Source organism: Octopus bimaculoides, chromosome 1 (assembly GCF_001194135.2).
Source record: "Octopus bimaculoides isolate UCB-OBI-ISO-001 chromosome 1, ASM119413v2, whole genome shotgun sequence".
Lineage (NCBI taxonomy): Eukaryota > Metazoa > Mollusca > Cephalopoda > Octopoda > Octopodidae > Octopus > Octopus bimaculoides.
In genome coordinates, this window is record NC_068981.1 from 184,419,565 (window position 1) to 184,436,691 (window position 17,127).

A 17,127-nucleotide genomic window follows, 5' to 3' on the forward strand; every position below is an offset into this window, starting at 1 on the left:
AGGCACAGGCTTGGCTGTGTGGTAAGAAGCTTGTTTCTGGGTTCAGTCCCACTGTATGGCACCTTGGGCAAGTGTCTTCTACAATAGCTTTGGGCCAACCAATGCCTTGTGAATGGATTTGGTAGATGGAAACTGAAAGAAGCCCATTATATACATATGTGTGTCTTTGTGTCTAACCCCCCCCCCCAACCGTTTGACAACCGGTGTTAGTGTGCTTACATCCCAGTAACTTAGCAGTTTAGCAAAAGAGACCAATAGAATAAGTACTAGGCTTAAGAAACAAGTTCTGGGATCGATTTGTTCCACTGAAAACCTTTCAAGGCAGTACTCCAGCATGGCCACAGAAAGAAATAAAAGAATATATACATTAGTAACAAATTAAAAGTGCATTGGTGAATATTTTTTTTTAATAGCAGAGCGTTGAGTGTTGTTAGTAAGTACTCTTCCACAATAGCTCAGACTATGATTGAATAACTGCTAGCACACCCACGTGAAACCATTGGTATTAACAGCACTGTGTTATCAATATACCTCCTCAAAAAACGTATACTCCCTTTAACAGCTGATGTCTCAATTTCCATTGCTTTTTAGATTTAACCCATTAGAAATAACAAAGGGGCTGAATCTTTCTCCTGAAGTTCAACTGGCAGTTTGAAGTTATACAGAGTGGGAGCACTAAGCAGTGATCCACACTATTTGTCTACAGCGAGAGATTTTCTCCATGACAAAACACAGTGAGTGACTTGTTCCCCAGTTTGAACATACCTCAAACATATTTGGACTGGTAATAATAACATTGCATATGAAAATTTGGTTGAAATGCAAAGACAGTTTAGGACAGAGAAAGAGAGTTTTGAATAGATCAACCAAAGCAACATTACAAATGTCCATAAGAAGTGTTCTGGACGACCACAAATACCAGCAAGACCCACTGGGCAAGAAACGACATAAGAAACGTGAGCATGATCATTGCCAGAGCAGCTGTCTGGCTTCCGTGCCGGTGGCACATAAATAGCACCATTTGAGCATGATCGTTACCAAAGTTGCCTTCCTGGCACTTGTGCCAGTGACATGTGAAAAGACATTCAAGCGAGATCGTTGCCAGTGCCGCTGGACTGGCTCCTGTGCAGGTGGCACGTAAAATACACCATTTCAAACGTGGCCGTTGCCAGTACCGCCGAACTGGCCTTTATGCCGGTAGCACGTAAAAGCACCCACTACACTCTTGGAGTGGTTGGCGTTAGGAAGGGCATCCAGCTGTAGAAACTCTGCCAAATCAGATTGGAGCCTGGTGCAGCCACCTGGTTCACCAGTCCTCAGTCAAGTCGTCTAACCTATGCTAGCATGGGAGGTGGACGTTAAACGATGATGATTGCCAGGGTTCAAGAAAATCTATGGAGTAAGTGAGTAATAAGATACAAATTTCGAAATCGGGCATCCACTGCACTTTGAAGCACTGTCATTGGAAGAGTTCAATTCCAAGAATAGTCAATGATCTCAATGAAGAGTGGAATTTTGAAAGAGGTTCTTGGCCTGATATGTAGAAGATGCACACTTGCCTACAAAGACTTTCGAGTGATAAGACTGCATTTAAATTAAATTAACCATCACAATCACAACTAACGAGGACCTGAGACTCTGCATATTATGGAAGAACATCATGTAAATTTATCAGAGGTTAAAGCATGGTGCAGCTTAAAAGGATTAATCATCAAAAGGATGACTTGGATTGTTCTCTTTTGACAGTGCTCTGGCTGGTCCCATTTCATTGAACTTACAGCAACAATCTGTCATGCCAAGCATTCAAGAGGACTTGGAAGATGTGGAGTTTTACTTCCAGCAAGTTGGAAGCGTCCTTTTCACTACTGCAGTAATGTCAGGGCTTACCTTGATGAGATTTTTGTCAAACAGGTCAATTGAGCAAAGAGGTGTAGCAAAATAATCTCTCTCTTCACCAGACCTCACACTACTAAACTTTTTTTTTTTATGTCGATACCTGAAAGATAAAGCATATGGTACAAAACCGTTGAATAATATAATACACACAAATACCATACAAAATGTTTTTTTATGTTTGCAATTTCATTGCTTTGCATTATTAGCAATGCCTGGACCAGAATCGTCATTGGTTTGAAAATGCATTCATAAAAAATTTTAATTCTGCATGTAGATTCTATTAAATTTTGGAAATGAAATGTATTTTAAAAAAACACTGACCTTTATAATCACTTAATGTGTCTATACATTTTTTGGGACACTCTGTGGGTGTATATATTTATTTATTGCAAGGAGAGGAAACTTGTACACTGGATGAGTGGATAAGGTATAGTATGTACTATAAATTCTGCAGCAAGTTCAATTCTCAAGCTGTCCCTGTTTGTTTGCTTTTTCTTCATTATGCAGGACACTTTTCTTTTAGAATGTTCTACCTTTTACAGTTCATCTAACTTCTAGAAACAGGGTGCAAATATTTTGAGACGATCAAAAAGGCCATTTGACCATTGATCATGAAAGGTTAAGTATTTAAATTTTCTTTTATCACAGTGTGTCAAATAAATATTTATCTATTTTAGTTGTTGTCAACCCTGATTGAGTGAATCCCTGATGGAAGACATTACAACTGTGATCAGCCTGTCTTCTTAAATATATCTAGGACTACATTATCTAATGTGACTGTCTTTTTCATATTTTTTTTAAGACAACGGGTAGGGTATTCAGGTATAGCTGCCATTTCTGACACTATGTCACCCCGCATCATGTGACTCACCAAATTATCTGATGTCGTTACACATCGCTGATCACAATGTGCTTTGCATCATTTTAGTTTTTGAATGATGCCACCCTACTGGCTAGGTGAGCAGGCCAACATTCCCCCCTCAGAATTGGAAGACTACTCCATCATGGGGCTACCTATTAACATTACAATAATTAATTTAATAAGCTGAATACGGTGGAAAGCTGGCAGAAACGTTAGCAGGCTGGGCGAAATGCTTAACAGTATTTCGTTCTGAGTTCAAATTCTGCTGAAGTCAACTTTGCCTGTCATCCTTTCGGGGTCGATAAATTAAGTACCAGTTGCACACTGGGGTTGATCTAATCGACTGCTCCCCTAAAATTTCAGGCCTTGTGCCTAGAGCATAAAAAAAATTTTAATAAGCTGACTTCCACAAACTACTCTTGTAAGTTGAACACATTTTCTGTCCAGTACTCATTGTTTACACTGAACATACAATATTGAGTCCCTACCTACTTACTGGGATGTTGAGTAACGTTATTACTCAGTAGGCATAACACTGATATTTCTGTGTTCTATCACCAACTTTTGATCTGCTCCCACTGCTTCTAGGATTGAACCATTTATTCTACAAGTTTCTCCATAGATCTGCAGTAGTTAGAAGTTCAGTTACGAAACACTTTGTTGCCATGTTTCTTATATCAATCCATCCATTTGGTCATGTGAGACCCGAGCCCTAGGGCAGCCCTGATCAAACAGATTTATTTGTTCCAACAATGAAATTTTCCATCTTTTTATACATCAGGGATGACAATGTCCAACTTATTTTTTATATCTAAGATATCAGGGTTTAATTTGAGGAAGATTTGATTGAGGTTTCTTGTAGGTAGAGCTACTATGTAAGGACTCTGTTACTGGCTCATCTCTGTAAATATGATGGGATACAAATATGAAATGATCCAGAGTGATTCATGCAAAAACAGAGAATTATTAAATCTTTGCAAACACATTAGTGTCAACTTTTGTTATGATGAATTTTTTTGTATTGAGCAACAACATTACAAATAAATACATGTGAACAGTTTGAAATGGTGACAGATAAGTCGGTAATGGACATTACACTACCTTGTAAGCTTTTTTAGTTTTACGGAAAGTTAATCCTGAACTAACAACCAATCCAACCAAATAACCACATAAGGTACCAATCTCACAACTAATTGGCCACACCTGCAACAGAAAGAAAATGTTTAATTTTTCAATATTTTTTTTAAAGTTTTAATGAATTAAAGACAAAAAAAAAAAATTGAAATTTACAAATATCAACAAGAAATGTTGGCATTGTTGACTAAAGGCTTAGCTGAAGTGTTCAATCCAACACTTCTAATGGCTTAATCTGGAAGAGGCTGCCAGTAACCATGACCTTCTCACATCTTTTGAGATATTTATGACATTGAAGTTGGTGCAAGAAAAACAAGAACAGAGGTAATTCCAGAGGGGTGACACTTAGGGGAATCAGGATTGGATTAAGTAGAAAGGGGTGAGTAGGGCCTTAGAGAGAAATTTTGCAAGGTGGTTCAAGAATTTTTTCATCCCCTCCTTCGAGAATCTGAAGGGAGGTATATATTTTTTAGAAAGGGACCCCATCAGATATTCATGGGGCCCTCTAGGGCCTTGTCCAATGTACTGATTGAGCCAGCCACATAGACCTTGGGTGAGGATAGCAGTACTGGTGATGAGAGATGGGTGTACCTAGGTAGAGTGATGGTAACTAGCTAAGAACAGAGGCCATTGTAGTAGGGGTAGAAAACATGAAACAAGGAGAAACCAACACATTTGTTGGTCAGAGGTGGGTGGGGTGGGCATAAGATGTTTTGGCACAGATGTCTTGGTGCTACTTATTTGGCATCACTAATTTGATGCTGACTTATTTGACATGAAATGTTTTAACATTTTCTTCAGGAGTGGCTGTGTGGTAAGTAGCTTGCTTACCAACCACATGGTTCCGGGTTCAGTCCCACTGCATGACATCTTGGGCAAGTGTCTTCTACTATAGCCTCGGGCCGACCAAAGCCTTGTGAGTGGATTTGGTAGACGGAAACTGAAAGAAGCTCGTCGTATATATGTATATATATATACATGTGTGTGTGTCTGTGTTTGTCCCCCTAGCATTGCTTGACAACTGATGCTGGTGTGTTTATGTCCCTGTCACCTAGCGCTTCGGCAAAAAAGACCGATAAAATAAGTACTAGGCTTACAAAGAATAAGTCCTGGGGTCGATTTGCTTGACTAAAGGCGGTGCTCCAGCATGGCCACAGTCAAATGACTGAAACAAGTAAAATAGTAACCTTCCCACCTGCATCTCTTTGTTTATGTAGGTGAGCATTTAGTTAAGTTTGTATCTCTGTAATTTCTCTCACGCATTCTATCTTTACGTGTGTGTGTGTGTGAGCCTCCAGACTGCCTTGAATTTTTTTTATATTTGAATGAATCGACCCCAGTACTTTTTTGTTTTAACCATTGTACTTATTCTATTGGTCTCTTTGACAAACTGCTAAGTTATGAGGACGTAAACACATCAACACTGATTGTAAAGCAGTTGTGGTGGACAAACATAGACACAAGCATACACATATAAAATTGTAGTCTGACGTATGGATTCATAGAATCATGTGGCCATCACAGAAAGTTCCCCGAATGGACTCTGCTACCAGATCACAGAGTAATCCAATATAGAGAAGTATATACTCCACATGAAAGATATATCATCATCATCGTCGTTTAACGTCCGTTTTCCATGCTGGGGCATGGGTTGGATAGTTTGACTGAGGTCTGGAGAGCCAGTGGCTGCACCAGGCTCCAATCTGATCTGGCAATGTTTCTACAGCTGGACACCCTTCCTAATGCCAACCACTCCGAGCGTGTAGTGGGTGTTTTTTTATGTGCCACTGGCACAGGACCCAGGCAGGCGGCCCTGGCATCAATCATGTTCAGATAGTGCTTTTTACATGCCACCGGCACAGAAGCCAGACAGCAGGTACTGGCATCGGCCACGTTTGGATGGTGCTTTTAGGTGCCACTGGCATGGGAGCCAGTCAGGCAGACCTGACATCGACCACATTCAGATGATGCATTTTACCTTTCATCATCCAACACCTCCTCTAATGTCTCCTTTCCCCTTGAAAAAATTTTTTTTCTCAATCTTGCAAGTACTTGGTGACCCTGTCAGTGCAGGTGCCACTTAAAAGCACCCAGTCCACACTGTAAAGTGGCTGGTGTTCGGTACAGGCTTTGGCCTGGCTGGCTCTTGTGAAACTGTCCTGTCCATGCCAGCATGGAAGGCAGACATTAAACGATGATGATGATGATGACATAAGCATCCAGTCCACAATGTAAAGTGGTTGGCATTTGGAAGGGCATCCAGCTGTAAAAATCATGCCAAAACTAACCTTGTCTGTGTTAGTGCCACGTAAAAAGTACTCCGTCCATTCTGTAGAGCGGTTGGTGTTAGAAAGGGATTCCAGCTGTAAAAACCCTGCCAAAACAGACACAGTAGCCTAAGGTAGCTTTCTACCTGGCTGGCTCCTGTCAACCTTCCTACCCATGCATGCATGGAAGAAGGACATTAAATCATGACATAAAATCTGCTTCTTCCAGTTTCCATCTACCAAATCCACTCACAAGGCTTTGGTTGCCCAAAGTGTCACAAAGTGGGACTGAACCTGGAACCATATAGTTGAGAAGCAAACTTCTTACCACACAGCCACTCCCATGCCTTATCTTTGCAGTGTGAAACTAAAATGAGATCCACATTTTGTCAGCTCTTAAAGGTATATCTAGACCAAACCAATGTTAAAAGCAATTGGTATCTTACCTGCCATGGTCTGTCCCAGTCGAGAGGAATAGGGAAAGCCCCTAGCCAGGCACCAATGATACTACAAACAAACAGAATGAAGGCCACTTGTTCACAACCATCATCTGGGCTATTTAAAAAAAAAAAAAGAGAAATTGGAAACATCACATCATTTGCTGTTTAACATCTGAGCAACATTACAAATTAAGAAAATCTGTGACAGGAACTAAAGTCTATATAACATTTAAATAACTGGTCGAGTTACTAAAACATATTATTGTGTTTATACATATATCATCATTATCGTTGCTTTAATGTCCACTTTTCCATTTGTTTATAACTATCACATGGAATCAAAGCAAGGAGACAGTACATTAGCGCATGTACACACACACACACACACAAACGTATATACCATCATCATCAACATCTATGTTCTACGCTTGCTGGGGGAGGGGGGTGTATGTAATCATCATCATCTTCATTTAACGTCCGTTGTCCATGCTGGCATGGGTTGGATGGTTTGACCAGGGCTGGTAAGCTGAGGGGATGCACCAGGCTCCAATCTAATTTGGTATGGTTTCTACGGCTGGATGCCCTTCCTAATGACAACCACTCCAAGAATATAATGGGTACTTTTACGTGCCAGCAGTATGGGTACCAGTATCTGCCATGACGACAATTTCACTTAGCTTGATGGGTCTTCTTCTCAAGCAAGGCATACTGCCAAAGATGTTGGTCATCTGTCATTGCCTCCATGTGGTCAAACACTTGAAAGGTGCTTTTTATGTGCCACCAGCATCAGCCTATGTATGTATACATACACACACACATACAATGAACTTCTTTCTGTTTCTGTCTACTAAATTATTTCACAATGCTTTTATCAAGACACTTGCCTAAGGAGTCACACAGTGGAGCTTCGCCTTACTGGCACTTGTGCTGGTGGCATGTGAACAAAACATTGGACTGACTCCTGTGCAGGTGGCACATAAAAAACACCATTTGAGTGTGGCCGTTGCCAGTACCACCGGACTGTCCCTCGTGCCGGTGGCATGTAAAAAGCGCCCACTACATTCTCGGAGTGGTTGGCGTTAGGAAGGGCCTCCAGCAGTAGAAACTCTGCTAGATCAGATTGGAGCCTGGTGCAGTGATCTAGTTTGCCAGTCCTCAGTCAAATTGTCCAACCCATGCTAGCATGGAAAACAGACGTTAAACGAGAATGATGATCATCATCATGTGGTAGGGAAGCAAGCTTTTTACTACACATCGATGCCTGTACCTATCACAGGCATAAATAAATGTGTTTATTTGCAATCTTCCCAAGGAAACTGCCTGGTCATTGAGGCATTTTTGGTTTGAAAGGTTAAGGAAATTATCACCTTGTAGAAAGCATGCCAATAGGACCTGGTGTGGCTCCTAGCTTTGCCAGCTCCCGTCACCCCACCCAACCCATGCTAGCATGGAAAATGGACATTAAATAACGATGCTCATACACATGGAGAAAGATGAGAGGGAGGTAGAGAACAAGAGAAACATTACAATACCAAATAAGTCAGCATTAAATCAGTGATGCCAAATAAGTGGCACCAAAATGGCTGTGCTGAAATGTCTCATATTCCTTATTTAAGCAGTTGTTTTCACACCTGGACGATGCTCTTTCTATTCCACATCAATCTAAATATACACTCACTTTGTTGTTCATTTACACACCATACAGACACAGAAATGACAACAAAAGAAATTGTACTCAACTCACCTGTTCTCAACGAATATCTTTAACCATAAACTGAAGTTGGCACCAACTGAGACTAATACTGGAAGGAACGTACAGCAGGAGAGTAACATGGCAAAGTGGAATGTTTCACTTGTATGTCTGCAATTATAGAAAGTGAAAAAAGGTGAGTAATTCAAGAAGGTGTCGACAGGGAATATTGGGATTGGTGAATTGGGGGGGAAACAGAGAGAGTTCAGCTGGAACAGTATGGAATTGGTAAACAGGGGAAATAAGGACAGTAAGGAATTGTATAAAAGTTTGAAATGAATGAAAGGCTTTCAATTTCTGTCTATCAAATCCACTCACAAGGTTTTGGTCAGCCCAAGGCGAGAGTAGAAGACACTTGCCCAAAGTGCCATACAATGGGGCTGAACCTGGAACCATGCAGTTAGGAAGCAAAGTTCTTACCACACAGGTACGCCTGTGCCTATATTCTTTTACTTGTTTCAGTCATTTGACTGTGGCCATGCTGGAGCACCACCTTAAAGAGTTTTAGTTGAAGAAATCTACCCCAGGACTTATTCTTTGTAAGCTTAATACTTATTCTATTAGTATCTTTTGCTGAACCGCTAAGTTACAGGGACATAAACACACCAGCTTCAGTTGTCAAGCAAAGGTGAAGAGAACAAACACACATAAATAAATGCATATATATATATATATATATATATATGTATGTATATGACGGGCTTCTTTCAGTTTCCATCTACCAAATCCACTTACAAGACTTTGGTCAGCCTGAGGCTATAGTAGAAGACACTTTCCCAAGATGCCACACAGTGGGACTGAACCCGGAACCATGTGGTTGGATGCAAGCTTCTTACCACACAGCCAAGCCTGCACCTATATGTGAAATGTCATGTAATACAGTCTTTGGTTGGACAGTTAAAGGTTACATTGCTATGTTGAGATGAAGCCGTGTGTGACAGCCACTGTGAGTAGGGTATCACCTTATCAATCAAATATTTAATAAATTTTAAGGTATGTCACAGGATGAACTGTGTGTCCTTCTCAATGATACAACTCCCTTAAACCTTTAATATTTAAACTGGCCAAGATATTCTTACTGTTTTATTTTTCCAGCCTCTCACACTGACCCTACAATGTCATTCTAAAAATAAGCAATCACATCGTCTAAATCTTGAAGCTACGTGATAACGGGAGTAAATAAGTATTACATTTGACAAAGTGATCTGAATACTAAAGGGTTAAACCACACCTTGCTGTCTTAAAAAGAAAAGGAACGACACACCGAGTCCTATCACCAACGTATGCTATGTCCGGAAAAAAAAAAGGTGGGATGGTCATGGTTGGAATGCCTTTGATCATAGATCTACTCAATTGCGGTCAACAACAACCTGTATTTTTTCTGTGAAGTTTAAAAAAAGAGTGATGTGGGGTACTTACGTGAAAAGAGGTGCGCCAAAGCAAACAGCCATAAAGTGGAAAAATAGACAAGAGAAGAAGAGAATAGTAGCACCTTTGATGAAAGCCTGGAAAAAAAAAGGAGGGGAAACGCAATTATGTATAAAAATATAATTGGTGAATGAATAGTGAAGAATATTTTATTTGAAGTTACAATGAAGGGCAATAAGAGAGAATTAACTCATTATCATTTAACGTCTGTTTTCTTTTTTACGTTTTGAATCCATTCACTGAAAGCTAAGAATTACATTGTAAAGGGAAATAATTCTGCAAACAAGGGAGGCAACAAAGTAACAACGGTAATTACAACGACTAAACCTTCCTCGAATTACACAACCTTAAAACCAGGCAGGACACATTGGATCGTGTCCTAGATTCATTTGAACAGAATATGGAACAGCTTCGACAAAAAAAAAAGAAAGAAAGGAAAGCAACAGAAAAAAATAAAAATAACTAAATTTAATATTTTTCTTTTTACTTGTTTCAGTCATTTGACTGCGGCTATGCTGGAGCACTGACTTTAGTCGAACAAATCGACACCAGGACTTATTCTTTGTAAGCCTAGTACTTATTCTATCAGAGTATTTTGCCGAACCGCTAAGTTAGGGAACGTAAACACACCAGCATCGGTTGCCAAGCGATGTTGGTGGGACAAACACACACACACATATATATTATTATTTTCTTGTCTACGTTTTGTTTGCAATGTCCTGTACCCAGATATGCACCTATATATACAGGTAGACGTAGGTATGCACATACCTGTACGTATATATGTATATACTCATTTATTATTTGTTTTATATATATATATATATATATACGACGAGCTTCTTTCAGTTTCCGTCTACCAAATACACATACAAGGCTTTGATCGGCCCGAGGCTATAGTAGAAGACACTCGCCCAAGGTGTCACGCAGTGGGACTGAACCCGGAACCATTTGGTTGGTAAGCAAGCTACTTACCCCACTGCCACTCCTGCGCCTATATCTCTGCTAATAATTATAAAGGGTATTGATGATAGTTTAGAGTAATTAATAACTCATACGGATATAAAGAAATAGTTATAGCAACATAAATGCAACACTACTTCACAAACGGTATCCAGCAGACGATATCTGATACTCCGTCGGTTACGACGACGAGTGTTCCAGTTGATTCGATCAAAAGAACAGCCTGCTTGTGAAATTAAAGTGCAAGAGGCTGAGTACTCCACAGACATGCATACCCTTAATGTAGTTCTCAGGGAGATTCAGCGTGACACAGAGTGTAACAAAGCTGGCTCTTTTGAATTACAGGTACGTCTCATTTTTTTGCCAGCTGATTGGACTGGAGCAACGTTAAATAAAGTGTGCTGCTCAAGGACAAAACGCTCTGTCGGAAATCGAATTCATGGCCTTATAATCACGAGCCAAATACCGTAACCACTAATCCATGCGCCTTCACAGACGATATCTAGATGTCCCATGAAGTTTTTAAAATACACCCCTGGCCATCACTACACTCATACCTACCCCCATCTCTAACCATGTTACTCTCCCTTCATACTCTTATTAAAGTGTGCACCTTCTCATCCCTTTCCATGACCCACTCTCCATATTCTCTCTTATGTTCACCTTCTTGTACCGTGAGAGTTTTTCTGACACTATTGCTACCTTTTTTTATCTCCTCAACAACTCCCAGCCACTCATATATATACATGGTGTTCAAAAAGTCTCTCTGCAGTAAGTATTTTATTGCAAAATATATATTTCTAAGATGGTTTAAGACTACAAAAGAAAATATATTAGACTTTGCAAGACTTTAAAAAAACTTTATAAGAGATATTGAAAGTGTCGTCCTTCGTTTTCAATACATAAGTTGACTCTTCTACACGTTTTGAAATACATCCTGAAGAGAAAAAAAATTCACTGCTGAGAGACTTTTTGAACACTCTGTATAATATGGGGTAGCCACGTATCTCTTCTATAACAAGACACCTGTGCTTGTCCCTTTATTACATTTTAGCACCCATCATAAAGCCACTCAGTGGCAGAAGTTTTTCCTTTCCCCTATTCTTTTTCTGTTTTGCAAGTTACTTGGCGACCCCATTAGTGCCAGTGGCATGAAAAAAATTAAAAGGCACCCAGTACCCACTGTAATGTGGTAGGCATTAGGAAGGACATACAAGTGTAGAAATCATGGAGGTAGCATGAACTCAGCCAGATCCGAGAAGCAGAAGCCATTATAGTAATAGGAGGCCTAATACAGCTCAGCAGCTTGTCAAACTCTCTCAAACCATCCAACCCATGCCAGTATGAAAAACAGACATGAAATGATGAAGACGATGATGAGAGAACAACAATCCTAAAATGTTAATTAATTGCATGTAGGCAGTAGTGGAGAGTGAGTCTAATCTTTAGTCATACAGTAACACCTTCAGACATGTTTTGATTTTACAAGACCAGGCAGAAATGAGCTCTGATGTTGCTATACTTACAAGCTACTGAGTTATGTCGTCTAATGAATTCAAACTTTCCTAAAGACGTTTTGTTCTAATTTCTTGGCAAGGCACATAATTTCACCTGACACAGTTCGCCTGACTATTCTGCTCTCAATTATCATTTCAGAAGAGTCCCAGAACCTGTTGGTGTTCTAAATAATTAGTTTGACCTTTACATATTTCTCCAAAGTAAACATGTACTTATTATATATGTATGTACAAAATAGTATAATAGAGCTAATAATGCTTATTAGCAAGTAGATTGTTAGTAAGTAGCATGTAGAAGTAGTTTACCGAATAACTAAAAGTTCTCGAATTGTCCTATATGAAAACGCTCATAAAGAACTAATGTACTTACAAACCCATGCAGCCAGTGTTAGCTTGGTAAAAACACAAATAGTATATGCAAGTTTTCATCATTATCCTTTTAACGTCTGTTTTCCATGCTGGCATGGGTTGGACAGTTTGACAGGAGTTGACAAGCTGGAGGGCTGCACCAGCCTCCAGTCATCTGTTTTAGCATGATTTCTGTGGCTGGATGTTCTTCCTAATGCCAACCACTTTACAGAGTGTTTTTGAGACACCCTTCGGTCATGACTGACCATGGCATGGCACCTAGAAAGTTACCCTCTCAGGCACAAGTCCAGGCAAGGTCGTTTATGGAAGACCAGAAGTCGCCCATGCATACCAGTCCCCCCCCCTCCACACCACCAGTGTTATCCAATAGAAAGGCAAAGGCCGATACAGCTTGGCACTTGTGATGTTGCAACTCATTTCTACAGCTGAGTGAACTGGAGCAATGTGAAATAAAGTGTCTTGCTCAAGAACACAACATGTAGACAGGTCCGGGATTCGAACTCACAACCTCACGATCGTAAGCTCGATGCTCTAACCACTGAGCCATGCGCCTTCACACAGAGTGTACTGAAACAAAAAAAAAAGTTGGGGACAATAGATTGAACAATGCACTCCGATTTCCTGATATACAAAAAACCAGAAATGACCCTTCGCTAATAGGTTTACTCATTGAGAACTGACCCAGGGTTAAACAACAGTAAACAAAGCTTTTAGTTTTATGGTATTGTTTAACACAAGGCCAGCTCTGATCAAAGGTGTGCCAGCCATGACCATCCTATAATTTTTTTATCTACATTATCTAAGGTATCCTTCCTTTTAAGACAACAGAATGTGATTTGAGAAAGACTACCTGCTATTTCTATCATGTTGAGTGACCGTGTAGACCAGGGGTATGAAACCTTAATAGTATGTGGGGCATGGGGGAATAAAAATACATATGATTCTGTGAGGGCCTGTCTGTTGAAAAAAATAAAAAATCTTGAATTTTACAAATTCATCAGCGTCATCATTTAACGTTTGTTTTCCATGCTGGCATGTGTCAGATGGTTTGACAGGAGCTGGCAAGGTCAGAGGTCACAACAGATTCCATTGTTTGTTTTGGATTGGTTTTTACAGCTGGAGGCTCTTCCTAATACCAACCGTTTTACAAAGTATACTGGGTGTTTCTTACATGGCACCAACACCAGTGCGTTTTATGCGACACCAGCACTTTTACGTGACATCTTAGTTTTAGGATAAAAATTCTGTTGTTGAGGACAGGTCTTCTTGAGTACAGCAATGAGCCAAATATCTCAGTCCTTTGTCTTCTCCTTCATCAGGCTCAGCATTTTGAGATCGGCCTTCAATACTTCATCCAATGTCTTCCTGGGTCTTTTTTTCTTTAAGTAAGGGATCTCTTATTCAACATGGCTTTAAAGATGCGAAGCCACCCTTCGCCTCTGCCAGCTTCCTTTTGCAGAATTGCAATCTATGGAACCTAATACACACACATCTGGAAAAAATTACGGTTTGGGGTGCACGAGATAATTTCCGACTCTTATTTAGGAATGTAGTCTATATAGTCGCAAGAAGACATAGACTGTCCGGTAATTGTTCAGTTCACGAAAAGGAATAAATAATTTTTGCCATATGGAAGAAAGCTAAACGTTGTAGGTACTACTAGCGGACCCGTCCGCGCTAGCTAGTCGTGAGTGGTCGATCCTAACCCTAACCCTAAACACGTTCGGGTCCGCGCTGCTTTAGTAGTACCAACGTTGTAAACTTCTTGTTGGAGGGTTCTACCGAAAACGTTAAGTTTTCTCACCGCATCTCGTCAAACCTCAAACCATTTCACTTTTTTGCACTTCCTCTTTTCACTCATACAAATCACCTTCAATAAATAATAGAGATGCTTCATTCCTACCTTTTCTTTTTAAGCATTTATAAGAAGAATAAAATAAATAAAATTATTGAAGTAACTTTTAAACGCCGCGTGTGTTCGTAAAAGTATTTGTAAAATGTGGATTTGTTTTGGTGAAAAGCGAAACATTCCCGAAGTGAAATTATTCCATGTGCAAAACTGGACTAACATCGACTTTGCTGCTTCATTTCGACAAAATATTTTATTGCGTTTTGTAAACTTTTTACAATAAGTATAAAACATTTATTTTGGATAAAAAAAAAAGAAAAGAAAAATATTTTATTTGTTGCTGTGTTTGTAAATTTTAAAATGTTAGAGAACAACCTCGCATTGTTTAACGCCTAATGTTTATATATATATATATATATATATATATATACATATACACATGTGTGTGTGTTTAATTTTATGTATATATATTATTATATATTTGTTAAAAAAGGATAAATATATATAAACTTACTTTAAATTGTTTGGCGAGAAGAAATTTCGTGTTTCCTAATCCCGCAAACCACAAAAGAATGCAATGGAATGCAACAAGGAGGCAAGCAATTTCACTGGCAGCTATAACATTTCGTGTTATTTCTGTTCGAATAACGAAAAGTCCAACAATTAAAATTCCGCCGATCAAATTTATCCACAAAAGTGTTTGAAGTGGTCGAATATTGGAGTGATTCAACCGAGCGGAATACGGGAAAGCCATTTTGAAAACAGGGGGAATAACTCTGAAAATATTATTATTTCTAATGTATTTAAGAAGAAATCATTGAAAGAATAGGTTGCGGGCTGGACAACAATTCCCTTGCAGCCGTGGGTTCCAAACCTTTTCCTGCAGACTGGGAAATCACGCGCAGAACAAAATATAACATCCATAATATATAATAAATTGGCATACCTACATAGTGCACCCCCCCTTCCTCGATTTGTTTCCTCATAACTTCCAGAAAAATGGATATTTTTTTCATGAAATTTCCTACAAATACGCTTTAGATTTTTTATTTATTTTTTATTTATGTGTTTCAGCCAAGTGACTGCGGTCATGCTGGTGCACCACCGTGTGTACATTCTGATCATATCGGAATTTGTTGTGAACAAAAGAAGAAAAATTTTGTGGGTGGGGAAAAGAAAGTTCGTAAACTTCGCACGATACGGCTTTGTTTCCTCATAACTTTCAGAAGAGTAGGTATTTTTTAATGATTTTTTTTGCAAATACTTTTTCAGAGTGTGTGGATTACGATTATATCAGAATTTGATGTGAAAGAAAAATAGTGGGCACTCACATATGCATACTGACACACACATTACAACTTTTCTCAAAATTTCAAGTTTCATTTTGTAGATATATATATGACGTGTATTACTATGTATGTGTACAAGCCCACCAATTTTCCTTTCATATAAATTCTGATATATTCATAATCTGCACTGTCTGAAAAGTGTTCATAGAAATTTCCATTAAGTTGTGTAAAGAAAGCCGTCTTGTATGAATTTTCTGAACTACCCTTCTTACCTACAGAAAAACATTTTTCATGACAAATTCCGATGTAATCAGAATGTAGACCATTCGAAGCATAATTGTAGAAAGTTTCATTAAAAAATATCAATTTTCTGGAAGTTTTGAGGCAACAAAGTCGGTGGGGTGGCACTAATTTAATTTATTACTTTTCATTTTTATTAATAGTCAGTAGGTTACAGTGACTCACAGGTTGAAGTGCCAACACAAAACTCTCGGCTGTTGAGTCACTCTATAACTTCTGATGATGATTAATAAAAAAAATGTATCCGATGACATGTTTTGAATTTTATTTTCCTGTTTGCACCACCAAATCCAATTTAATCATTACATATATAATACATAATGTTATGGCAAGAATCATGACACCTTCTGTGAGAATGGACAAGTCAAACTTGAATAAGTAGCAGCAGCTCCAGATTAGGTTCAACCATGTTGGCTCAAATACTGCTAATATACCAATAATAACTTTCTAACTGGTGTAGTTACTGCTCTCATTTCTTATAGAGATTTTCTAACTAACTAATTAGGAATGGCATCCAGCTGAAGAAACCATACCATGACAGACAGTTTGAGTCTGGACAGCTCCCTGCTAGTCAGCTCCATGCCAAACCATCCAACCCATGCCAGAATAGAAAGTAGGCATAAAACAATGATGATGATGATGTATGTGTCTATGTATGTATGTAGATATAAATGTGTGTCTGTGTGTGTATAACTATCTATCTATGTATCTAGCTTTCTATGTACATATCTCTCTGTCTGTCTGCTGGCGCCATGTAAAAAATACCCAGTCCACTCTGTAAAGTGATTGGTGTTAGGAAGGGCATCCAGCCATAGAAACCATGTCACAACAGATGACTGGGTCTTGGTGCAGCCCTTCTGGCTCGTCATCTCTTGTCAAAACTCAGATCCATGCCAGCATGAAAAGCGGATGTTAAATGATATGTGATAATGAGGATATATTCTTTTTATTCTTTTATTTGTTTCAGTTATTTGACTGCAGCCATGCTGGAGCATCACCTTTAGTCAAACAAATCAACCTCAGGACTTATTCTTTGTAAGCCTAGTACTTATTCGATCGGTCT

The 17,127-nt window shown here is 39.2% G+C and overlaps 1 protein-coding gene across 1 annotated transcript; it reads right to left on the reverse strand.

The window, feature by feature from the left end:
* Positions 1–1,286: 1,286 nt before the first annotated feature.
* LOC106873175 (phosphatidylinositol-glycan biosynthesis class F protein) lies at positions 1,287–15,319 on the reverse strand. Its single transcript, XM_014920405.2, has 6 exons — positions 14,990–15,319; positions 9,769–9,854; positions 8,344–8,460; positions 6,606–6,714; positions 3,860–3,961; positions 1,287–1,996 (listed from the first exon to the last, which is right to left on the reverse strand). Exons 1-6 carry the CDS (start codon positions 15,227–15,229, stop codon positions 1,985–1,987), a joined length of 666 nt encoding a protein of 221 aa, XP_014775891.1. The 5' UTR covers positions 15,230–15,319; the 3' UTR covers positions 1,287–1,984.
* Between the last annotated feature and the right edge of the window lie 1,808 nt (positions 15,320–17,127).